This window comes from Phoenix dactylifera, chromosome 4, assembly GCF_051530095.1.
Source record: "Phoenix dactylifera cultivar Ajwa chromosome 4, Ajwa_hap1_PhDact_Kaust_v1.1, whole genome shotgun sequence".
In the NCBI taxonomy this organism is placed as follows: domain Eukaryota; kingdom Viridiplantae; phylum Streptophyta; class Magnoliopsida; order Arecales; family Arecaceae; genus Phoenix; species Phoenix dactylifera.
The window spans coordinates 50,665,018-50,692,000 of NC_143193.1; the positions used below are offsets into that span (position 1 = coordinate 50,665,018).

The 26,983-nt window shown below is 36.9% G+C and overlaps 2 protein-coding genes across 3 annotated transcripts; one reads left to right on the forward strand and one right to left on the reverse strand.

Annotated features, from left to right (window-relative positions):
* Positions 1-1,174: 1,174 nt before the first annotated feature.
* Positions 1,175-19,466, reverse strand: LOC103701353 (glucose-inhibited division family A protein). The gene is made up of 14 exons (XM_008783386.5): positions 19,175-19,466; positions 16,985-17,136; positions 14,879-14,970; positions 13,327-13,440; positions 8,948-9,278; positions 7,315-7,494; positions 6,592-6,672; positions 6,009-6,227; positions 5,683-5,825; positions 5,005-5,171; positions 4,573-4,790; positions 3,323-3,415; positions 1,631-1,870; positions 1,175-1,538 (listed from the first exon to the last, which is right to left on the reverse strand). Exons 1-13 carry the CDS (start codon positions 19,383-19,385, stop codon positions 1,679-1,681), a joined length of 2,193 nt encoding a protein of 730 aa, XP_008781608.3. The 5' UTR covers positions 19,386-19,466; the 3' UTR covers positions 1,175-1,538; positions 1,631-1,678.
* Positions 19,467-22,932: 3,466 nt separating this feature from the next.
* LOC103701351 (isocitrate dehydrogenase [NAD] catalytic subunit 5, mitochondrial-like) lies at positions 22,933-26,735 on the forward strand. 2 transcript variants are annotated; one of them, XM_089930267.1, is made up of 8 exons: positions 22,933-23,185; positions 23,665-23,884; positions 24,693-25,013; positions 25,115-25,276; positions 25,370-25,444; positions 25,651-25,760; positions 25,831-25,903; positions 26,199-26,735. In XM_089930267.1, the coding sequence occupies exons 2-8, from the start codon at positions 23,714-23,716 to the stop codon at positions 26,217-26,219; spliced, it is 933 nt and encodes a 310-aa protein (XP_089786393.1). In that variant the 5' UTR covers positions 22,933-23,185; positions 23,665-23,713; the 3' UTR covers positions 26,220-26,735. The 2 variants fall into 2 exon arrangements, with proteins under 2 accessions (XP_089786393.1, XP_008781604.3); XM_008783382.6 differs by having other exon boundaries at positions 26,244-26,735.
* The last annotated feature ends 248 nt before the right edge of the window (positions 26,736-26,983 follow it).

Genomic DNA, 26,983 nt, shown 5'->3' on the forward strand with positions numbered 1-26,983 from the left:
ATTAATTTATAATAAAAAAATATCAAGTTAATTTTGCTATAGATAATAAGAAAAAATATGAAAAGAAATTGATCATATATTATATTGAGCTTAATCATGCCATGATGTAACAATTTATGCTGCAAACTTGCCCGTTAAAACTAGCAAACCTTACTCCAAACACCTGAAATAGGATCAAGTACAGAGGATATAGGTTAAAATTATGTCCTATTTTAGGTCTGAAATGGATCAAGTACAGAGGATATAGGTGACATCTATATTAATTTATATTTGGCGAATATGGATGTGGACACATATGCATAGGATATTAAAATTACAGGCATCTTGACATTCATATCTACTTATATTTAGCGAATATAAATGCGGACGTAGATGCATAGGACATTAAAACTACAGATATAAATATAAATATAAATTTGATGGTTAAACTTTATAGCCATAAAATCAAAAATTATTGAAATAAAAAATAAATCAAACTAATAATATATTAATATGATTATTTATTTTTTAAGTTTATAATTATTATATAAAATTAAATAATATAAATAAAATCAAATATTCAAATCCAAATCAGATAGATATAAATATGAATATGGATATTAATTAGATGCTCGAATTTGTATTTATATTTAGATAGATTTGAATATGCAAAATAGATTCAAATAGATTTATCCGCTCCACTTTCACCTCAATAAAATGAAAAGGTCAAAGAAACCAGCATCAACTAGAGCACATGCTCTGTAACCTAGGCAACAGCAGTGTTTTTCACAGAGAGCATAGGTCTTATCTCGTGCCATTAAAATCTATTGTGTCAAGTGCTTAAAAGATAGTGCAATTGGATCACCCTTACATTCGGTAGCGGTGGCGGCAGCAGCAATAATAAAAAGAAATAAAATGTTGAACAGGTAACTTAACTATAGGAGCTTTTTAAATGGTTTCGTAGCTTCGTGCACTAAGAATAAATAAAATGTGGAACAAGAGCCGTTCAAATGCGTTTGTAGCTTCATGTAATAAAATAATGAACAAGCAACTACAAGAGCCTTTTAAATGGTTTGGTAGCTTTATGCACAACAACGACGACAACAAATGTTGAACAAGCAACTTAACTACAGGAGCTTTCTAAATGGTTTTGTAGCTTTGTGCACACTGAAGGGGAAAATACATTTGGAAAGAATGAGTGGGAAAAATACAGATTAACTGTCTTTTCTGTACATTAGTCAAGTACATGTGACTTTCAAAAACAGAAACAAGGTGACCAAGTTAGCATTTGCTGTCACTAATTAACTCAATAAATGAGTGGGAAAAATACAGATTAACTGTCTTTTCTGTACATTAGTTAAGTACACGTGACTTTCAAAAACAGAAACAAGGTGACCAAGCAAGCATTTCCTGTCACTAATAACTCAATAAATTCAGGCTATTATACCAGGTCTTGCCAGCTAGGAAATATAATTAAAATGTGACTGGAGAACTATTAATCTGAATAAGTTTCATCAATTGTAGGAGACTGGAGATCACACTGAAATGTATTTGATCACCTGCCAGTAATAAAAGATATCCCAGAGTATCAAACTTGTTCAAGAAATATAATCTGTCATCACCCTCAAATATTTCTTCTGAGGCGGCATACCTGTATAAGAGGGGATAGAATATGAAGGAAATTAATGTATGCATCTATTTAGGCCTGTGCAGCTGTAGCTAAAGAAGAGCCAGTTCCATCGGCTTCAGTTGGAATGGATCTCAGCAACTCCTGCCTTTTCTTTTCAGTGGACTTCCTGCAACTGGCTTCTAGATAAATAAGGAGAGCTGTGATGTCAGCAGGATTCACACCACCGACCCTGCTTGCTTGACCTATTGTTTGTGGCCTGACCTGCAAAAAGTGAGGCCTATCAGAGTTGAGGAGCAACTTGTTCCAAGTATTTGGATAGCATTTACGCTATTTGGTAACTCCAGTTTCAGGAAATATAGCATAAGATACAAACCTTTCTAGATGAATGAAATGCTAGCTTGTTTTTTCATTGAAAGAAAGAAATACCAGCTTGTTATGTGGTAATTCTAGAACGAAAACATCAAGTCTTTGCAATGAATTACACTTATTTGTTTCCTTTTGTTACGTCATATAGGTTTACAAATGAAGATGGCATACAGAGACTACTACTACTGACAATTTCACCAAATTAGTTAAAGATGACTGATGTATATAAACAAACATGGATGTGTCATCTTCAATTGTTAATTTTTTCTTAAAAAGTATTGTTATATATATACATATTTATAAACTAAGTTTAGTTAAAAATGATAAATGATAAACTCAGCAAGTTTTGTCTTCAAATTTTTAGCTTCTTCACTTAGAAGTTCTCCCATCATATATTGTTTTGCTTTAAGGTTATATTACTTTAAAAAGGTTATCAAGTTTGTGTGCATTAGCAATAATACAAATGTTTAATTTCACTTGAGATAAAATTCTTGTTTAACATGTCTACCTCCCACTAGAATGCTACCCAAAGTATATTTGATACCAAAATTTAGGCTTTTCTCATGTGTACGAGTTTCCGACATGCTTTGGTGTGTTGCTTGACAGTGTCATGTATCTTTCTGAAATGGTGCACATAAAGTATCAATATAGTCAAGGTCCGCAATCTCAATACCAGGTATCATACTAATCCGTTATTAATTTGGTATGGTACTGTTGGTATGACAGTATGCATCTTGTATTGAGACTCCTTTTTACACTTTTTATCATAGTACTGTCCGAAATTGGGCGATACAGGTTGGTATGGGTCAATACAGTATGATATGCACCCCGGTTCTGGTACCAGGCAGTTCAGATTGGTTCCAAATAGTACAAGTCGGTATGGAGCTTATACCAATTGATGTTTTCATACTAATTCCAACACGGTACGATACGGTATGCTCCGAACCATGCAGTTCAGGGTGGTACGCAAACATTGAATACAATGAAGTGCAGTGTGTATTGTGCTCATCCCTATCAAACATGGGCACCAATATGCTATAACCCTTTTTCAATGCCGAACAAGTGATAGCATTACAGAAAAATAACTTGATGCTTTTATGCTTTAACAATATTTATTAATTATAGTTAATAATTAAAGATGAAGATATTTTCAATCTAATTAGCCTCTATAATATCAATGTCCCTGTGATTAGCCAAAAAAAACCTCATAAATGGAATATCAAAGTTTATAATGGATATGGATCTAAATAATTTGCCTCCAAATGGAATCAAACATTATTCATGATTTCCTTTGACTTGGTCATTTCTAGAAGCATCATATTCACAAGTATTATAGACGGTACATACCTTGGAAAGTTTCTCACGTGCTTCTAAAGATAAAGTTCTCATTGAATGGTAATCCAAGTCTTCAGGGAGCCTTCTATGTTGCTGATTAAGAATCTAGGAAAACGAGAAAAACATAGAAAAGTTAAAAACTTTTCAGCCAGTCTTAGGGACCACACTGCATTACTTTATTGGCATATTTTCCCCAAAATATATACGATAACATTTGCTAGTAACGGTTGTCTTTCTAATTATAGGTATTGCCCGTTTTACTGAAATAAAACAAATCAAAAAGGCACAGCAACTTGTATGATGACCATATTAGTGCAGCATATAAATTACACAAAATAGGAAATACATGCAAAAAAGCATGTGGCAAATTAGTCTTTGTCTCCTTTGCATTTCAATTAATATGAACAAGCACAAGGGAATAATCTATAAGTATTAAACTACTAAATGTTGTGCCCTACCATGTCAACACTTGGCGAATACCAGAACAGGTTGTTATGGGACATTGCCTGTAGTTGCTAAAAATAAACTAGGAACCTGGAAGACCTGCTTATTGCTCTGCATACTAAGGTCCTATTTGGCATCATTTTTGTTTGTTTCTCTACAAATTAGTGAAATACCATATTGACATTTGACGCTGAAGATAGCATTTGCACAAAAATTATGCTATTCCTTGCCTTCACTTCCGCTATTTTTTGAAAGCAATAAATCCTTGTCGCCAAAAGCTCTAAAGATTTTACAAAGAATTTCAGAAAAAAAAGGGGTTCATCATACATGTTCTTCAGTCTAGTCTTTTTTTCTCTTAGGTTTTTGAAATTAAAAAGAAAACAAAAGCAATATCAAGCGGACCCTAAAGATGTGTGTTGATTGCCACTAGAAGTCCAGAGCACATACACCTGGACAATTCAAGTAAGTGCAAACAAAAATTTGAACAAACAAATGAAAACAACAACAAATAGGTAAACACTACAACATACATATGATTACTTAAAGGCATCAAGATATGGAATGAATAGCTAATATGCATAAACAATATAGTCTAAGTTTTGACTTAAATGCGCATTTGCTAGTATGTGTTCGCAATAGCAGAGCTTCTTTCATCAATAGCTGCAATATAGACTGCAAGAATGCAATAAAGGCCAACACAACTGACATAAAATATGCACCCTTGGTAGAAGCAAAGCAGCATATTTACAAGATCCAACTTGACAAATTCCATTGACCCAAAAAACTACTAAATTTCTAACAGCCATCAACCAAATGACCTGTTGAAGTTGGCTCCGCTGACGTGCAATAAAGCCCTCGTATTTTATATCAATCTCCACACACTCTTTCTCAATCCTGGACAAAAGCTTGTTTCCATAACCATGCTTGTCAAGAACTTTATATTGTATATGTGGTTTCTTTAAGAGGCTCTCCAGACTAGAAGAGTCTTTGACCGGTTGTCCAGATAAACGAGAAACCTCAGCAGCAAAATCACCACCTGTTACAAATACATAAAACCTATTTAAAAATCAAAAATTATAGCAGAGGAAGCAGATGATGTCCAAAGGCAGTGGATGACCCTCTATATGTACTCAAAATAATATCCAAAAGCAGTGACTGACACTATAAAAATACTCAAATTTACGTAGGCAAGATTTGGTAGATGGCTATATGCAAAATTTGGAAAAACAACAGCTAACTTGAATGCTAACCAGAAACCCGCACAGCCTTTAGACGTTCTTTTTCCTCCAAAATATGAGCTTGCTTAGATTGGTATAAATTCCAACGCCTGTCATCTATTAAACCAATCTCCCGTCCCAAAGGTGTTAACCGGCTATCCGCATTATCAGCACGAAGAAGTATTCGGTATTCTGAGCGACTAACAAAAAATAGTTCATGAGAGAGAAATTAATACATGGGAATTCCGGCAGAAGCAGAGAGAAAAAATCACATGGGTTAATATGCACAAAACAAATTATTCCTTCAAACTTTGTTATTTAATGAAGAAAACAAGCAAGCCAGCAACACTTTTGCCTGCTGTAAACTCGCACTTCATTTCATCACGCATCCAAATATAGCTTTTAAGGTTCAAAATAAACAGCTATGTTGAAAGGTCCTAGCAATTTATAATCAAATGGAAAGATTTAAAGTAAAAGGCACTATCATCCTTTTTTGTTGATGCATTGTATATAGAAATACAACCAATCCTGAAGCATCTTAATCCTGCACCATCTAACACAAATATGCAAGCTCTTAAGAAGCTACCCTGCAACGTAATATATGTATGTCACCAACAGCTTCTCCAACTACAATTCTCATCTCCAATTTAATAAATCCTTATAGGTTCTGCCAGAACATGGAAAGAAATAAAAGTGTAACACTATTGATACCTTGTTAACATGCGGTAAGGCTCCCGTAGGTCTTTAGTAACAAGATCATCTATTAGAGTACCTATAAAACAGCTTTCTCTCTCAAGAATAATAACAGATTTCCCATACGAATGCCTGGCAGCATTAATTCCTGAAATAAGACCCTGTGCATAAAAATGGAAAGACCACAAAAAACTACGAGTAAGACAGGCACATTTGCCAGCATGTAGATAAAAGTCACAGACTACACTCTAACAAATTCACATGATTGAGGCACTGAAATACTCAAGTCCACTCAATGATTATGAAAATCATCATATGTACATCTGAAAAAGAAGATGTATAACCTGAGCAGCAGCTTCTTCATAGCCTGTTGTTCCATTAATCTGACCAGAAAAGAACAGCCCTTCAAACTTCTTTGTCATAAGAGATCTGGAGCACTGGTGAGCAGGCAAGTAGTCATATTCCACAGCATAGGCAGGTCTCAGCATCAAACAATTTTCAAGTCCAGGTAATGTTCGTAAGAGAGCTAATTGCAGCCTCTCAGGCAAACCAGTTGAAAATCCCTATTAATACACAGACATTCTAGAGTTAAAATCATTTTAAAACAGTAACACCATTTTATTCCAAGAGAGAGAACACTGAACTTAGTATAGGAAAGCTAGACTGAATTAAATAAACATATGCAACATATAATGCATTAGATAATTTTACAAACATGAGTTATTTTAGCAATGAATACATGATAATATTCCCAACAAAATTCCATGATTTATTGTGAGCAGCTAAAATGTTGTGCAACATATGTCCTTGCCAGCAGCAGGATAGGTCACAATAAAAGACTAATTCTGAAAAAAATAGTGAATCTACACCACTAAAAATCGCCAAAAATATAATAGAAACAACAAGAGAAAGTGAGAAAGGAAAAACCTGCACATAAAGCTCAGGAACATTTCGGCCCTCGGGCTCAAGAAAAATTTGATGGGAATCTTTATCTTGAAATCTCACTATCTGAAAAGAACACAAGTCTTTGTTAAATAATCCTTGAAGCTTGAAGAACTAATATCTGAACTCCTATTCTAGCAAAAGAGTGAAAAAACGACACATGATTTGATGATCAATACTGCTCCGTCCATAGGATGAATTTCACTTTTGGGCCAACTGATCAGTAGCATTTAGACAAACTGAAGCAAAACAATTATTTTAAGTGTTGACCGAAAAACACTTGATAAGAGTCTATTCTTTTTCTATTCATATTACTGATTTTCACACCTATCAGTAAACAGAGTTTGTTAATTTGTGAAACTTTCACAAGGTCCTTTTTATACATAAGGATCAAAGTAAAGCTTAAAAGTTGTCAATTGGAGAATCCCCTACGGTTAGCAACCAGTACTATGTGTATATGTATGTATATGTATATGTGCATATGTATATGCGTATGTACTGGAAATTAATAATAAGAAGAAGAAGAATGATGAACATGATGATGATGATGATGATATAATATCATGATGGAAATATAAGGAGTGTATTTAAGTAGTATCACTCAATAAAAAAAACAAGTTTCATCACCTATACATTTGCCTGAATGATAACTACTGACTTGAGGAATCTGCATGTTAAGAGGTACAAGAATTAGAATTGTAAGAGTACCTTATCTTCAATCGACGGGCAGTACCTCGGCCCCTTTGCTTCTACCCATCCACCATAAGTTGGTGTTTCATGCAAGTTGTCTCTAATAAGCTGGTGGGTATCTTTTGTTGTACGGGTCAGGTAGCAGCACATTTGTTCTCTTTCTATATGGTATTCAGGATCAAAGCTAAACCAACTGACCTGTTCAAAATATCCAATGAGACATGCAGATGCAACCAAACTACTATAGTTTTATAAGCCGATGAATTTTAACATATTATTGATCAACATGCAACCCATGCCACCTGATGCTTGGTTTGGTAGATAGATAAATTGACATCACAAGAAGTTTTAGAGATAAAAGATGCTCAAAAGAAATCTCCTTTTCTGATAGGTCAGTAGACATGTTAATAATGCAAAGAACAAGCATTTCTCTTCTTCTAAAAATGATTGAAGTATAAGTTGATCTCAAAAAAATGCACAAATTTACTTCTATGCATTGGTGGTTTACATTGATACTAACTGGTTCTATTGCAATGGATCCAGCAAAGATTTATTGTTCTTTGGAGTTTTTTACACAGTTTCAAATTACTAATAGCCAAAGGTGCCAGCTTACCACATTGATAACATCTTTGGTCATTGCACCAAATGGCCTGGGATCAAATCCCACCTTCATCAAGATTTGGGGGGCTAGGGGTATCTGTAGGAGGGATACAGCCTATTATGTCACCCATTGCCTATAGGCCCTTTCTATTTAAAAAAGGAAAAATAAAAAAATAAGAGCCAAATACAATTTCATTAACTTGACTTCACCCAAAAATGGAGATACAGGATCTACTATAATCAAAACCATCAAGCCTAATTCTAATTATTTAGGGCCACATTTATGATCCTCATTTACCAATTGACCCAGTTAAGGGCTAGCTCTAGTGTTGCAATCCTTTCCAAATCCTTGATCTAGCAGTTCTGCACATGATTATAATACAAATAATGGTAACATAGATCAACAAAGCCCTACAAGTAGTAAGGGACTAGAGGCACAGAACTATTACACATTATCCAGCAGTTCACAATACAAGATTTCATATATCAGTTATATCCAGATATTTGTTCTATTCAAATTATACATAAAATCTAAAATTAAATGAGGGGAAAGTATAGCTTTATGAAGATTGACGATCACTCAAATGCTAGGAAATATAAGAAATACAAATAAAAATCCAAGAGTTATATCCAGTAATCCAGAAAGACATAGGCAAGCATGGCAAAATAAGCAACCAGATTTAGTGACAGCAAATAGTTGCCAAAATAAGAAACTAGAATCATTCTCAACATAGACAGCAGTTACAAACGTAACATCGCAGCCGTCCATCATATACAGTTTTCTGGTGGAACATATACACTAACAGCAGCTGTGCAGTACACACTGCATGTAGATTTAGAATGACCTGAAGAAATTATAAGAACTTTAAAGTGTCTCTCATAAAGAAAAACTTGTAAGAAGAACAGCTACTGTCAGTAAGACAAAAAAGGCATTACCATCCAAAAGATTTAAATATAGTACTCTGATCCCAATGATTCTTCGCATATGTTAATCAGTAGCAAATAAATCCAATGTCTATATTCGTGTTTGAGCCTATTACTTTATATATACCTCTTCATCACCATGCTGGGGTTCCAAACCAGAGAAGTCAACACTGCGGTAGTCAACTCGTGCAGGAGTTCCAGTCTTCAAGCGGTCAGTTTCAAAACCCAGATGCTGCAAGCTTTCAGTAAGTCCCTGAGAAGCTGACTCCCCAGCCCGTCCTGCGGGCATTGATGTTCTACCCACCCAAATCTTACCGCTCATAAATGTGCCCGTTGTCAGCACAATGGATGGAGCATAGAAGTTCATGCCAAAAAATGTCTGAACACCTTCCACATTATCATTCTTGCCTACCAAGATCTCGGTGACCATAGCCTCTCTGATGAAAAGATTTGAGGTGCTGAAACAGTGGCATAAGTTAGGCAGCCACATAGAAACCATATAAGGATGCACTTGTACGTTCATTTCCCCAGAGAGTCAAATAAAGAATGTTTTGGATGAAATTATTGCATATTTATTGTAACATCCAGTATAAGGGAGAGATCAATACTCTGAAATATAAAGAAATTGAATACAAGATGAATATCATTCAAAAATTAAAACATTAAATTAACATATTGCTGTAACAGCTTGTTACATAAACATGTTTGCATTTTCTTTCTTCATCAAACAAGCATGGAAAGTACATTAAACAAAAATTCAAAATATATTAAAACATTTTACCGATAAGTTAACAAGGCTCTGTTTCAATCTAACCAAAACATTAAAGTACAAAATAATTTTCTTTTAGATGACCAACCCTAATATCATAAGTAATAGGATTCCTACATTTGTTAGAATATTGCAATAGGTACTTTTTAACGACCAGTGACGTGTGCAAGTAGAAGTTGTGGTGAAACTTCCAATTGTCATTGGCTGACACAGAAGTTGACTTTTTTGCTTTCATCAGTTTACATTGTTCATAGATGAAATAGTTGTTGTTATCCAAATCAAAAACTTTTTTATTTATTTTGTGTTTACAAAAGGGCTAAAAAGCATGGATGTGGATAGATACAACATGATGCGGATACACAAGAAATCTTGAAACAGTAGGACATAGTATGGCTAGGATATGACACTGAACATATATTTACATTTTATGTGAAAAACACCCATAATCATAGTGCACTATCAAAATAACAGAATCCATGCCTTACACAATGGCATCAATTTGTACAAATTCATCATTTGAGTCCATAAACCCCAATCTGTACTCCATACTATAACATCAATATTACAAATTCCAAAATTAACCACTCACCGTTAAAAAGTTAACATTCATAAACAAAAAGAGAGAGAAAACCCACCCCTCATTCTTGGAGGTATTGAAAAGTACCTTGAGTATATCTTGGAAGAATATGGAGCATTTTTTTTATTTTGAAATATAGTGTACTTAAGTATCAGATATGTAACCTAGAAGTATCCAACAAGTACCTATCTCCAATAAGTATCTAACAAAAGCAGGGCATATAGTTTGAAGTATCTGTAACTCCTATTAGAAGGTTGGGAAACCCTCTATGTATATCTTTGTAAAAACACACGAGTATATTGACCTGTCTCAGATTCTGTCGGATAACTTTTCAGAGGACTTCACAATAGGCTTCAAAGTCTGCAGCACTATTGGCATCACTAAAGATGCAGGAAGCCCAAAAGGAGCATAACTGTTGGATGAAGTTGCAGAATTTTCTTGGCAAAGCATGCTAGCTCTTGTATAGAAAGAAAGGGTTGGCTGCTACAAAAAATTTATTTAAAGATTCGGAAGGTTTCCAAATTTATCTAATAAGCTAAAACCAACTATTCGCAATTAAATTTTATGGAAATCAAATTATTTTTCTTTTCCTTTTTTCCTTTCTCTTTTTTCTTGGTGGGAGGGGGGCGCTAGCTTAGAAAAGAGTGAGAAACCTCCATTAACATATCTTATAAAAATGGTAAAACACCCAGGTTTATTGGGTGGTGTTAGATTGCAGGCTTCACCGACTTCTCTGCGGGCTGAACAATGGGCTGCAAAACACTATGCAACATTGTCAGCCTCCCTTAAGGCGTGCAAAGCACCAAAGGTATCCAACTGTTGAATAAGATGCAGAATGTCCACAAGCAACAGATGATAGCTCTTCATGGAGAGGGACTGCTGCTACAAGGATGTATGAAAAGATTTGGAAGGATCCCAAATTCAGCTAAACTAATATAAAATGTATAAGATTTAGTTTTAGGAAAATCAAATTAAATAGAATTTCATGCTCCTAATACACATGGGCTTGTGTATAAGGCCTGACAAAGACACAAAAGCAAGCAAAGCAAAGAAGGAAATTTGGATAAATGAAGAAGAGGAGGCAGGCAAATAATCACAAAAAAAGGCTATGCACTTTATCTTCCAAAATAGAACCAAATTAAAACAAAAAAATCAATTACCAGCTCTCTCACCTCAAATTCTAAACTAAGCTCTTATAAGGACAAGGTCAAATAGTAAAAACTAGAAACATTCATTCTTCATGCGGATGGCAACTAAAAAATCTGAAACCGACAGAAAATAAGGTTTATTGTCATAGACATAAAAGGAGCTTACTAATGGGTAAAGATAGTAAGACCTAAACCGATTCTAAGATTAGATAAAAAGGAACTGAGTAAAATAAACAAATTAAAAAGCAAACTCCAATGGACACAAATACTAGTCTCTTGGAATTTGCTGGTGCAATTAAGACCTGTACCAAAACAAATAAAAAAACTGTTTCTAATGCAGCATGAAAATGCACAAAGTTTTGCACATGTTCTTTTTCAAATTCAGCCAACCCATTCAGCTCTGCTTTCTATCTACGGGACTTTTGTGTTTGCTTTGACATCAGATGAGGTCATCTTAGATCAATTACTTCAGCTGCCCAATCTTGAGTGATGCTCCCTTGGAGCTTCTATCAAACATTAATTACAGACTCAAAATTCTCAGATGCAATGGATTGGTGTTGGATGTTCAGAAGTGGATTCTTCTGGTTAAAACTGAAGAGTGACCCCATTCTACATAGAGGTGTAAATTTTCTGTATCATGAATTCATGATAATATTGACTAGCATCAGGCACAGTACATATAATTGCATCACGTATGTGCAGACCCATCAACAAATACTCAGAACATAAATGAGGCCATACTAAGAGAATCAAGATTTTAAATCCCAGCAGGACAGGGGGTGTCAAAATAATAATACATGCATCTATCTTAAATACCATATATAATGTCAACCCCTGATAGATGGACTGCCGGGCAATGTAGATTACCAAACAAAGGGAAGAGAAAGATTCCCTTTTAGTTATGCAGTTCAAGCTCAAACAGTCCATAAGCAACCCATTCCAGTTATTGTAGGCGTTGGATGATTTCAAGTGAAAATGAGGGCTCTAAGTTGATGGTTAACATCAAAACCACATTGATAAAAGCGAATCCTACAAAAACATTCGCTTGGATTTGACAAATGTCACATGCATGGTATGCTGAACCGGCCCGTACCGGCCGATTCAGCCCGACTGGTCTGGTACAGCGGTGGAAAACGGTTCCAGCCCCATTGGGGCTGAAACCAAGCAGTACGGAGGGCGTACCGGTGCGAACCGGACCGGTTCCGTCCAATTCGGCTAGGACTCAGTGCGAACCGACACCGACGAGTCCGGTCCAATGTGGCATTAAATGCCACTGTAACAGCTACAACGCAGCTACAGTATCATTACAGTGGTATTTAATGCCACTATAACAGCTACAGTGTTGCTACAGTGCAAATACAGTATCATTACAATGGCATTTAATGCCATTGTAGCTGTGTTGTGGCATTTTTGCGCACGTGCTTGCTGCAGCCGAAAAAAAACGGCGCCTTAGCCGAAACCCGGCCGAACCGGTTCGGTACGGCCTGAACCGGTACAGATCGCCACCGGTACGCCGTCGGTACTGGTTCGGCGTACCTTAGTCGCATGTACAAGAATATTTTGATAAATTCCATAGGTAACATGATGCATTGTTCAAAATGTCTCAGATGCACCTTCAAGAAGGTCAAAACAGAAGCACCAAAAGTTTCACCTGGAACCACATTGATGTCCTAAAGTGTTGCCCTGGTTCTCAGTTTTTCTGGTATACCCCTTCTTTTGACTTGGTCCCATTATCTTATTAACTCAAAGAAAAGTGATTCAGTCCTGTATGCCATTTTCTGACATAAAATCACATTATATTACTTTCAAGTACACAGACACCTCCAAGAAGGAACGTAAAATTTAGTTTCTTAATTTTATCATCTGTATTTAAATGTTAAAAAGGTATTAAACTTATCTCAAAGCAACAAACACAAAATGCGCAATATTGATACATAGGTAGGAAATATGCGGTCAACATAGATATGGTAACATACAACATCAAAAAACAACTCTTTGGTGAATATGCTAACCTTTCAACAACTTTTTTCATTTCCATAGCATATTCCCTCTTATCAGTCTGAGCACGCAATGCTCGAACAGCAGGACCTTTTGAAAGGTTCAAAATACGCTTCTGTAAGTAGCATCTGTCATTATATTTGTTGGAGTGAGCTAAAAAGAGGCATATGTAAATCCCAAATAAAAAATGATCAGAGAAAACAAACAAAGGAAGAAAGCATGATGCTGTCCACTTGGAAATGAGTACAAGTTTCCTTCGAATTATATGCTTGAGACAAATTCAAAACAATATCGTTGATTGCAGATATGTGTCAATAATCTCAGATCAAAACTTATAGTATTAAATACAGCTCATTGCTGGGAAGAACGATATAATCTAGTGTCCTGTTTTGGCATGTATTAAAAGATAAGCTAGGAGAATAAAGTGGGGAAAGAGAAAATTTAGCTAAACCAACCCCATGCTTCACTGAAAGGAAACACAAGAAATGTATCAACAATCTATATTTGGCATAACAGTGATTGGCACATCAAAACCTAAGACTCTGCAAATTGACATTTTTCTATAAACGTACCCAGAAAATGAAGATATGAAAACCAGTACCTTAAACATTTATGCTGTTTGATACTATATGCAGCTATATCTCATGCACTTAAATATTTTGCCATGCTCAACCTAATTCAAGTGTGTCATTAATTCACAATGGAGTGGAGCTTCTTTTTAATGTTTAGATTATTCATAGGAGTTATATATTCTTGTATGAATAGTATTACAAATTTTGTAAGATGCCTATAATCTTCTTAATATACAAACCTACTTTTATCTTTTTTTATCTTGACAACCCTATGTTTACCAAAAGAGAGAAAATTCCCATCCACCCCTTATGTTTGGGTGATTAAGCAGTAATTATTCACAAGCTAGCAGCACCAAAGTTAGAGATGATTTCCTGATTACCAATTATTACAAGGAGATGCTAGTTTGCAGGTGAAAGTAGTGATGACTGGTGATGATGTATATCAGGTATTTTGATTCCACTTACAATGCCAATATCTACAGCATGGTATGCCGTACCTGTCCGTACTGGCCGGTGCAGGCCGGTACGTACCGGTCCGGCCTGAGATCGGTACCGGATCAGCGTGGAATCCGATACCGGTAGTTTATTGTTGAAGGACCGGTACGGGACCGGTTCGGACCGGTACGGGACCGGTTCGTACCGGTCCGGGCTGCCACCGGTACGGCAGATCTTGATCTACAGAGTATTTCTCTCACAAAGTAATATATGAAAATTAGATGTGGTTGTTGGATATGTATATACACAGCAATGGAGAAATAAGCATCATCATGTGCATGATCAACCAATCAATAATTAACTTAATGAACAAGGTCTCCGCTAAAACTGAACAACTTGAGAAATTTAACCACTGTTAACCATATATTTCCAGCATAAGTTGACTATATATATCCAACCAAAGATATAAAGATGTGGCAATCAGAGATAATAGTTGGAGTAAGGACCATCTAAAGCATGGTTGAAACATGCCAGAGTAAACTAGTTCTAGGTACTCTACCTATCAGCAATCTTCCCTATTTCACCACCAAGAGCATCTACTTCATGCACCAATTGAGATTTTGCAGGACCACCAACTGCTGGATTGCAAGGCTGTGTACCATGAAATGGAAATTAAATATCAAAAAGCTGTTAGATCATACACCACATTGTAAACCTTAATTACATCTTCCAGAAGAATAATAGGCTTTCTTCATCATGACATTAAGGATATTAAGCAGTGCTCAAACAATAGGAACAAAATCAAAATCTAATTTTGAGGTAGCATATATATGTTGCAAACATAGAGCCTTTGGGAGTTAAATGCCAGTTTAATGTAACTTAAAGAAAACACATCAGATAACGGCTTGCAGAAGGATCAGAGCAGGTAATTAGCCTATCACAATGTCTCTCAAAGCACATGGATAGACTCCACAAATAAAACCAGAGAACTGATCAAGGTGGTGACTGGGAAACAGTTCATTTCCCTATCCCACTCCACTATAGTTATGCAGTATCCATCATACCAGCATAGCACTCGCAAATTTCATCTCCATCAATCCTTATAATTTCCCCATGCCAGAATTACCCGGACTACCTAGGAGACATTTTTCTACCAAAAATGACTTAAATATCAACAAAATTATCCCAATGTGCAAGACATCTTTACTGCAGTATTATATATCAAACAAACAGATAACGCTCTTATAGACTTCCCACTAAAAACAAATAAAGCTACTCCAAAGATATATGGAAAATTCTAAATTGTAAAAGTCACCCTTAATGTGAAGACCAAGAAGCACAAATATAGGCTTTGTGTAAGAGGCTTTAACCGCAAGCCTTTTGCATGAGTCCTCTAGTATTTAAGATTTCTTGAAGATAACCTTGTGACCAGCTGTTAAAACTGATTAGAATTTAGAACAAATCCCAACCTACTATTATCATAATAAAGGTTTTATGAAGGATTGCAACAATGAATGAACATAGTAAAACTACAGATGCTAAAGGAACCACTCAGTATTCTCCTGCATAAATTCAAGCCTGCATTCAAAATGGATATGATCAAATCAAAGCCCAGTTATAACAAATTCCCCAACCATCTAAGGCGTCTCAATAATTTCTGAATGCTGTTTTAAGGAAGAGTTTTCTTGGGCAGGAATTTGAAACACCTACTAGCTGAATGCTTTTTCCCAAGTTTAAATCATTATCTTTTCCATCGTAATGTCAATTGCTTTGCTTCATCTGCAATTGATTAAGAATCTGTGTTTGACAGAATTTAGTGTTTTATAATGCAATTACATCAATCCAATTTTCTGCTATTTGTGTTGTCTTTTAAAAATATGTTGATTTTGCCTCCAAATCCCTGCTATTAACAAATCAAAATTCTCTATGTTTATATGCCTTTGTGTATATAAGATATACACTAACATTACAGGTTTAGTTGCATAAGAAGAACCTTTAACCCCAAACCCCAGTCCACACATTAGTGTAATTGCAATTTCATTATGAACACCTATTTGTAGTTGTAGTTAAAAAGCCTACAATGAAAATGAAGAAATAGCAAACCAAAAGATAATCTAACCTTATAAAAACATGAGAAAAGAGTATCCTAACAATATAGACAAAAGCTTGACACAGATTTTTTTTCCGACTTTTCTTCACATAGAAAGTAGTTGCAGAAGCTGAAACTAGTGAAGATACCAGGGCAACTAACCATTCTTGTAATGCATTTGAGGCTCAGATTGTAAATTTACAAAGAAATACCTATGCCAGGTGAAACGCCGTGACAACAAAAGTGGGTTTTGGATAGGTTTGTGAGGCAATGCAGCTAATAATCTTAGTCAGACAGTTAGACTGGATCTCTTACTTTTAAATTCTAAGAAAAGATTAAGTCCGCCTAATTCAGAAGAAGAGAATGAGAGCTCGACAATACTAACGACTCCTAATTGGAAGCATACCATTTTACTCTGGTGGAGTTCTTTTTTCGGTGGAAGAAACAGAAAAAAAAAACTCTGGGGCCTCAAGGAAGAGGGAATCAGAGGTATTAGGAAATTAGGAATCATAAGAAATTAACAATTTGACCGAAAACTTGGGGGAAAAATCATAAATTAGAGCTAAAAAAATTAACCTGCCATGCTATGCGATCTATATTGAGGGTAAGAAGAAGAGTCCGAGCACCAAGACGAGCAGATGCAAGTGCAGCTTCACACCCTGCATGCCCTCCCCCTACTACAATGACATCATATCGTTCTTCAATGGTTTCAGCATGATCTTTCCAGTCTGTACATCATATAAAAGAGCATTATTGATGAAAAGTACAAAATTCTCTGACTGGTCAAGAAAAATAAGACAAACAACATGTTACAGAACTAATCTATTGAAAATTCTGGAAAAACAATTGAATCCAAAGAAAGCATATCATTTAAAGGCAGTCAAATGCCAAGAATAAGAATAACCTAAGCAATGAAGTTGAAGCATGTCATAAGGTAGCATACAAACAATAGCTTCACATGTGAAGCAAGTCTCGTAAGGATTGAGTGAAAAACATTAACAAAGATATAGAAATTTGTGAATACTAAATATTATGCAGAGAAAATGCTATAGCAAGAATCTCATAAATGAACCAGCACTCTGACGAACAGATTTATGAAGGAGTAACAATATTGGATTTTCTATACTTTATTTTGGACTCAACCCTGTCCCATCTCCATGGTGGGCTAAACAGATCAATGAATGGTTTCACAAAAATTAACAAATTTCTTAAGACAATGTCTGAACTTAGTATTAATCATTTTCGTACATCCTTTATTGTCCAAGCCCTTTGTGATCTAAAATCTACTAGTGCGGGCTTCTACCATGCAAACTGTGTTAAGATAGACATTTGGGCCATATGGACTTTGCAAGGTTCAGCAAAAATATTTCTACCCTTTTTTTTGATGTAAATGATGGCAAGCCATTGAGATTCATTAAGATCATGAATAGGAGAAACATCAAAAGAAGACTCACAATTAGAGGCCAAGGGAAAAAAAAGAAGTTAGAGAAAAACAGCAGATCTAAAGGAGCAACTGAAGGGACAGAGTTTTAAACGGAATTGGCGCTCTGATGGCCAAGAGAAGAGAAGTGGGAGGAGAATCGAGGCCAGCAAAAATATTTCTGCCCTTTATTTTACCTTCAATCCCCTTAGATCCTCTGATTCTAGATTACGTTCACGTCATTTTTATAAGATGTAGGTTGAGGTAGATATGAGCAAGTCAGCATCCTCTGAAATTAATGATCCAATAGTATCTGAAGCTCTCTTACCCAATACCCCACTAAAGTTCGATGGACAGACCTCCAAAAGAAATTTTACAAGTCATTATTAAGAGTACATAGACTGGCTGCATTGCTTTCCTAATCATTGGGCCATCACTCTCTTCTTGAACCTATGCGCACTCCCTACTGGCACTTGTTTTTTAAAGCTCTTTTTCATTTTTCTAGTTGTAGCCCTTCTATAGAGCCATTTCCAAATCCTCCAGAAGATCTTAGAATCTAACGTCTAGTTTGGTAGATTTCATTCTTTAGACCATAAAAAAAGAAGTCTCAGTTATCACAGAGTATCTCCAATCTTGAATCCTGAGCCGAAACTTGGATATTTAATATGAGAATTCGTGCGGGTACTCATAAATGGTATCAGAGCTGATTATGGTGTTTCTGATTGGATTTGAATAGATTTGGATTTTAGCCTGCCGAGGATGCCAGGGTTTAAACGGGAGAAGTATGTGAGGATCCCTGCGAGCGTGTATTTTGTCCTACATCGATTATTCGCTGAGAGATCTTAGGTACTTACGCAGGACTAAGGAATCCAAATAATACCTGACTAATCTTTTTGGGTGAAGTTCTGAATTGTGAAATTTAAATTATAAGAAAGTCAAGAAAATGGAAGACTTGTGTAATCTATTTACCAAAAGATTGAAGCAATTCTTGACCCATGAAATACATGCAAGAGGACATCAGATGCAGGAATCGCTTCTACCTCTGCCTGAGGTGGATTCAACTCCGAGAATATTAGCCTGGAATCTCGAGCATTTTCCAAGAAACCAAGGAGGGTGGAAGAATTGGGTGATCTTTGCACCAAAAAAAAAAAACTCAATGAAACCTTGGCCTGTGGAATATGTGCAATGCTAGTCATAACCCTAGAATTATCGTTGTCAAGATGCTATCTAGTTCAAGAACCCGATGTCTTCGCTCTCAAATTCTTGAAGGTTAGAACAATGGCCGCAAATGGTAAGGGATGGAAGAGGCTAATGAAGAAAAGGGGGGGGGAGGAGAAATCGGATACCTTGTCCGGCGGAAGAGGCGGCGGTGGTGAGACTCCGGTGAGGACTCCATCTCGACGGGAAGATTCTCCGGCGGTGCGGGCGAAAGTTGGCGATCGGCGACGAGGAGAGAATCGAGGGAGAGGAGTGGAAGAAGAAAGAAAGGCGAGGGCTAAGATGGGGGCGGACGACGGTGGTGGTCGCGGCGGTCATGGGACGAAGGCGAAGCAGCATGGCCCCTAGTATGTCTATCCGCTATCTCTCTGCTATCGCGGAGACTCAGATTCTGACCAGTTTCAATAACTAGAGCGCCGTCCGTTGGGAGGAGCGAGGAAAATCCGAGGTCAGGTCCCTTCCCAGCAAGGCGGCGAAGGCCCACACATTGGCCCAAGCCAAACGTGGACCGGCCCAAAGTAGAATATCTGGTAGAACTTGGGCTCCATATTAACGGGATTAACCTAATCCACTGTTAATATATTCCTTCTGACCAAAAAGTTTGGCGCGCCGTTGTTTCGAGGTAAAAAACTTAGCGGGAAATCTATATTTTTCTTAATAAATATTTTTAAAAACATTTGCTAGAAAAATAATTTATCTATATTTTTTTTGCATGGAAAAGTGACTCCGAAGTTTGTTACCGGCATTACTGCTTTCTTGGATAAATTACTAGAATCCATCCATATATTTCATCGTAATTTTTATGCTTCCAAGCCCAATTTGAAGAGATGTTTGAAATTAAAGCCCAATTTTCTCGTAACAAATTAGATTTTTAGCCCATACAAAATTGTTCTAGACCAATAAAATTATCAGCTTTTAACAGAAATGTATTTGATCATTAATTCAATCTCCAAGATATCAGTTTCCTGTATGAAGAAGGGAACAAAAGTATGCATGGTTTCGCGGTGCTCTGCATCTTGTAGAACGCCCCTTTTTTTGAGCGTGGGTGAAGTAAACATAGCTCTAGCAATATAGACCGAAACAGGGTCTATGGTCGGTCCATAACCCCGGATGTTCGATGGACTATAAGAATAGTAATGGCATTAGCATTATGCTAGTAGTAATTCCTTAAAGTCATGAGCATAGTAATTTACTGTAAAGTTTGGGTATATGGAAGTCTGCCAGGAGACCAGCAAATATCAAGCATCCAAGAAATGTTAGTAATTTCTCAGCAGTGCAGCTGGGACTTCATTAGCCTAGCTCATTCTGGAAGGTGTATAAAGAATGAATTCAAAACAGGTTGCCGATTCTTTGCTTGTTTATGGTTTCAAAAGGTGTAAATTCATATATAATCAACTGAAAAGGTTAAAAATTTCCCAAGTCGGATCGTATCCTCGAAAAATCGAGGGAAATGGAATTATAAAGCATGCCTCTTTCATCAAAGGACGGAATTCTCCATAATTTTCATCAGTCTTTAGATTAGGGGTATTTTAGGAATAAAATAAAAAAATTATTTTATTAGTTGGTGGGAAAATGGTTGTAGCAATTCAAGATCTTATTAAAAAAAAAAAAAAAACTAAAAGGTACTATGTGAATTTCTTTATCCTATATAAGTACCAAAAATCTATCTATTCGGTTCATAATTGATGTAGGACTAAACACGCGTCTGCACGGATCCTTACATGCTTTCTTCGTTTAAGTCGTGGCATTCTTGTCGGGCTAAAAATTTAAACCAGTCAAATCCAATATGGATCATGATCAACCTATAGTTCGTATAGGATATGGGTTGAGTCTATTATGATAGCGGTTGCAACAACCTAGAGCCCTATCTAAAAATGCTAGCCAAAATGTATTATTTAAATTCATTGGTTCTGTATAAATATCCAAATTCTACCTAGTACATAACCTGCATGGGATTAAACACATACTCTTACTGGTCCTCATATATTCCTCCTATTTAACTCTCGATGTCCTCATCAAGGTACGGGTCCAAATTCATTTAAATCTAATTACAACCATCATGATTGGCCAGTGGTTAGCTCCAATGGACTTGTACCTTAGTGTCCTTGTCTACATAAATCATGTGCTAGATTTATTCTAATATCATTCGTGACAATGCAGAATCTCGTCCAAAAATACTAATTAAAAGATTTTATTTGAGTTTATTGATCATATATAAGTACTCAAGATCTGTCTATATAGTGCATGGCCAATGTGTAACTAAATACATGTCTACACTAGTTCTCATAGCAACTCCCCCATGTTTTAGATGGGTAAAATTTTCTTCTCATTAAATGCTATCCGAGAAAAATAATTTATGTACCTAGAGAAGCATGGAAATATATATAAATTGGTCAATAAAAAAGTTGACCCTTTTTTTTTTAGAATACTTGCACCATACAAGAACAGGCCAGAAGGAAAGGGAGAGAACGCAGGAGGAAAAGAAAAAGAAAAAAAAGGAAGGTGCCAATGATGGTTTACATGAGTTTGGCAAGAGCCGGAGGCAGTAGGCGAGAGCCAAGAAAAGAGTAGTAGAATTGGGCGAGAGCCCAGAAAGGAGCAGGAGGTAAAGCGAAGCGACGTGCCAATAGTGTTTGCATGGGGTGGTTCTATATACACCCCCCCTATTGCTCAGGACACCCCCCAAAAATTAAAAAAAAATTAAATACTCTCTACACCCCCCCATTTGCTAAGGACACCCCTAAAAAATTAAAAATTCCTAAATTACCCCCCACCCTCCCCACCCCCTCACCTAAATTGCTCTCTACACCCCCCAAACCCCCCCCACCCCGCTCTTCCCCTCCAAAACACCCGCCGGCTTCTCCCTTCCGCCCAAAAAACCTCGCCTCAAGCACCTCGCCGGCGGCCAAACCCCCTCCGTCTCCCTTTGAACCGTTCCGCCCAAAGCACCTCGCCAACGCCCAAACCCCCCCGTTCCCCCTTCTCCCTCTCGTCGCCGGCATTCTGTTCGGCTGCACAGAGCCGGACAGAACCCTTCTGTTCGGCTGCACAGTGCCGGACAGAAGCCTTCTGTTCGGTACTGTGCAGCCGAACAGAAGAGTTCGGTTGAGGGTTGCCGAACAGAAGGCTTCTGTTCGGCACTGTTCAGCCGAACAGAAGCCTTTTGTTCGGCGATCCAGTGCCGAACGGAGTACGAACCGTGAAAAAAAAAAAATTTCGAAACAAGGTGGAACACGTACCTTTGCGGCCGATTCTTCGTCCCAAATCACTAGTTGCTTGTCCATGCTTCGAATGGGGCTTAAATCTCCTTCAAAGATCGCCTAAACGATGTAAATGGATCGAGGGGTTTAAGGGGGGTTTGAGGAGTTTTTTTTTTTTTCTTTTCAAAACGAAACGGAGAAGGAGGAAGGGGGGGTGTACTGAGAAAATTTCAAAGGCAATATGGTAATTACATTAAAGGTTAGTTTGGGTATTTTCTTTTTGGTTTTTGGGGGGTGTCCTTAGCAATAGGGGGGGTGTATATAGAACCACCCGTTTGCATGCCATACCTTGGATGGGCAAAAGAAGCCGAGAGTTTTTTAAAACAGATCCGGACGAGCAAACAAATATAATCGCTTTTATTCATCCATAATTTGGTGTCATGATATCATATATATATATATATATATATATATATATATATATATAATTATTTTATATTTTACATGATATGATATTAAAACTAAAATTTTATTAGTATGAGTCGGACGGGGCACGCCAAATGGGACAAGTTTAATTTTGTTGATCCCTAATTGAAAGATTTGCTACGACCATGAGAAAACCATATTAGCAGCGGAAGACACACAATTATTTTTTAAAAAGAGAGAAATTTATTTATACTTGGGCTCAAACTTAAGATTTTTTCCAATAAAAGAATTTGACACACTTTGGCAGGCCCTGGTTCACCGCAGCCCATCATCTCAAACATGAGAGCAATTAAATGGTTCCTCATAAAAGCAAAGGCTCCCATCTCCCTCTCCCGGCTCGCATCCATCCCCAAGCTTATCTCCGGCGACCTGGAGCCGTGTAAAAGCAAAGGCTGGTGGCTCGATCGGCCAACTCTGGATTTCTCAAATGCGCCAGTTCGCGTTCCGATTTAGGTCAACCCAAATTTTTAATCTCTTTTTTTTTTTTCTTTTTATTTTGATTTTTTTGTTGTTTATATTTTATAGTAACTAGGTCTAGGATTTAGGTCTTTAATTTTTTTTTTTAATGATCATGTGGTTTAAATTTGTCTTGGATAAAGGAATACCGAGATTAATTCCTTAAAGGTGAAATCTTTCCATGAATTGACAAGAACAAATTGCTAATTTAGTTCATTTCGTTATGCCCAGTTCTTTGTTTTCTTGTGCTTTCTTGAGATTTCTCATCCGTTATTTAACAACTTTGTGCAAAACTGTTCTTTTAATTTGATTTATGGTTCAGCGTTTGTTGAATCATTTTGCTGAAAGTTAGGAGTCAAAAAAAAAGTTGCCTTTTTTTGGTAAGTAGCACTCTTAATCCGATTCGTTTTGTGGTTTAGGTGATAATGACAATTAATCGTCTCAAGTTCTCTAATTGTATCGTATTCCTATCGCAGGTCTTTTTAAAGAGTGCCAGACCTAACCCTAAGCGTTACTTTTGAAGTCATGGCGGTCCGTCGGCTCCTTCAGAGGAGTTCGATCAACCAGATCTCAAGCAGGGTTCTCCCATCTTTCAGCCATTCTTTTTCTTCTGCTGCGTCTCCAAGCGAACCGATCCGAGCTACTCTCTTTCCAGGCGACGGAATTGGACCTGAGATCGCGGAGTCTGTTAAGCAGGTTCTTTTTTAATAGCCTTCACTTTCTTCTACCGTAGATTTATAAAATTTTGTGATTTATCTATTCCTATTTCTCCATCTTGTCGAGCAGATAGACTTGTTTTTGATGGTTCTGTATGTTGCTTTTGTCCATAGCTTCGTAAGATATTAATCCAGAAATAGATTAAGCATAACTTATTTCAATTCCACATTTGCACTTACCGGTTTCCCTTTTAACCTGTTATGATAGTCCTCAAACCTGTCCTCGTCTTCAATCCATGAGATTATCTGAATGACTTGATTGAATCAGAAAGGAGGTATCATTGTTTGCCTCAGTTATAGAGGGTAACTGGGTGTCATGGCGTTGATAAATGTAAACCCCTGTTGAGTTCTAGGTGTAAATTGGCTTTCATAAACACCCCTTTCTTCCACGTCTGCTATGAAAATGTGTAATCTGCAACTGAAAGGATCTGTATTACTAAGAGAACCTCCATCAGTGTGAATTTTTAATGAGACAAATGGGTGAAAAAAAACTTAAGGAGTGGTTCGTCTATACCTCCTTCCAACTTCAGTGCCCCACTTCAAAGATACATCATCAAGGACATATCTTTCAAGTGAAAAGGATCTTTTGATGGTGATGTTTACAAATTTTCCCCTTTCATCCACTTACTAGTAAAGAAGGCATGTGTGTAGTTTGACACATCAAATTTGGTAGACCATGAAGATGATGCTGATGCAGTCATCCATTTACTTGGACTATTATTCTAAGATGCAGTCAGTAGTTTGTATTACTTTTCTTGAGATATGTAATGTAGTTTATATCAGTGCAGGTTTTCAATGCAGCAGGAGTGCCTATAGAATGGGAAGAACATTTTGTGGGCGACAAAGTAGACCCTAGAACAGAGAGCTTTCTAACATGGGAAAGTCTGGAGTCAGTGCGGAGAAACGGTGTGGGCTTGAAGGGTCCTATGGCTACACCAATTGGAAAGGGCCACAGGTCTTTAAACCTTACTCTGAGGAAAGAGCTTGGTCTATATGCGAATGTCAGACCTTGCTACAGCCTTCCAGGCTACAAAACCCGATATGATGGTGTAGATCTTGTTACAATTCGTGAAAATACAGAAGGGGAGTACAGTGGTCTTGAACACCAGGTAAAATTTCTACTGGATGTGCTTTTTATCATTTTCCTCATTATTGATGTGTGATTGCCGTAATCTGATTAATTGCTATAAATTTGAATGCATGGCTCCAGGTGGTGAGAGGTGTTGTAGAAAGTCTTAAAATCATCACCAGGCAGGCAAGTTTAAGGGTGGCAAAATATGCTTTTCATTATGCAAAGACTAATGGCCGACAAAGGGTGTCCGCTATACACAAAGCCAACATCATGAGGAAAACTGATGGTTTATTTCTTAAGGTACATTGCGTATTCTAACTATACATTGCGTATTCTAACTATCTGTTATTTTTTGAGTTGGGGATAGTAATTTAATTGTTGTTTTATCTGCAGTGTTGCCGTGAGGTTGCTGAGAAGTACCCTGAGATTACTTATGAGGAAGTTATCATTGACAATTGCTGTATGATGGTATGGTTGTATTCACCTCAAATGTGAAATAGTGAAAATTGTTCTGGGTACAATCTATCTAAATGCGATTAAGAAATAAGATTCTCCTAGCTCAATAGACCTGGAGCCTGAAGCTTTATTGTTCAATACAATCTACATCTTGAAACCAATTAGTTTCTCTTTTCCACTTCTTGTCGCATGCTTAAATTTCTCCTTGCTTGTAACAGCTTGTCAAAAATCCAGCTCTATTTGATGTATTGGTGATGCCCAATCTCTATGGAGATATAATCAGTGACCTCTGTGCTGGTTTGATTGGGGGCTTGGGCCTAACTCCCAGGTAGTTGGCCTTTTTTCAGTTCACTGATATCAATAACATTGATAACTCATTCAGTCTCCTCTTTCCCCAGCTGCAACATTGGTGAAGGCGGCATTGCTCTGGCAGAAGCTGTACACGGTTCAGCCCCTGATATTGCTGGCAAGGTGATTGACGCCCCCCAACTTCCATCAAGTTTTGCTCATTGATTTTATTTCTCTTCACCAACAACAGGAGTTGAGATGTATGGTTGCAAGCGTGTTGTATGATTTTTTTCGAGTGCTTGTGGGCGTTTGCATGTATACGGAAGCACGGTCCACACGTGTGCAGTTGTACTGATGTTGCTGTCTATCCAATTGCCATCACTTGTTTTTTTGCATCCTTTATCTGAATTAATAGATCTGTATATGCAATTCTATAGGCATGCTCTCAGACACCACCTCCTTTTTATGTCTTGTGCAGACTGACATTGAAGTTCTCTGATGTCATTCTTCATGGTTGTTTCAGAATCTTGCAAATCCCACGGCTCTCTTGCTGAGCTCTGTTATGATGCTACGCCACTTGAAGCTCAGTGATAAAGCTGATCAGATCCACAATGCTATACTTAGCACCATTGCAGAAGGGAAGTACCGGACTGTCGATCTTGGTGGCAGCTCATCAACAACTGATTTCACAAAAGCAGTCTGCGATCATCTCTAAGAATTTCGCATTACTTTGAAGTCAGCTTACGTCGAAGAATTTTATTTGAGGTGATTATTAGCCGGCACCTCTATTGTTTTATGTTCAGAGCACCCTACATGAGAAAGGAAATAATGCTCTCAGATTTTTCATTTTTTCTGCCAAGCTATTTAGTTAGCAACCACAGAATGCGGAGGCATTCATTTGTTCGAACTTTTGGATATATTGGTTTCGTTCATTCTTGGCATTTATTGTAAGAGGAATAATCCTCGGCAGTAGACCTATGGTAATGAGATACAGGCACATGAAAATTCAGGTGACTATGAAGAGCTCTTGGTTGTTGGCTATTCAAAGACTGTTTAGTTGACAAATTTTACTAAAATAGTTTATAAAAATTCAAAATAAATAACTTTTACAAAAATAGTTTGGTTGTTTTATATAAACTCGTTTTGCCAGAACTATCTAAGTCATAAAACCCGAAAAAGGAGGTTCATAAAAAACAGATTCCTCCTTTTTTTTTCATAAAATTTGTTTTATAAAAAATTAAGTTTCAGTGTTATCTGTTTCAG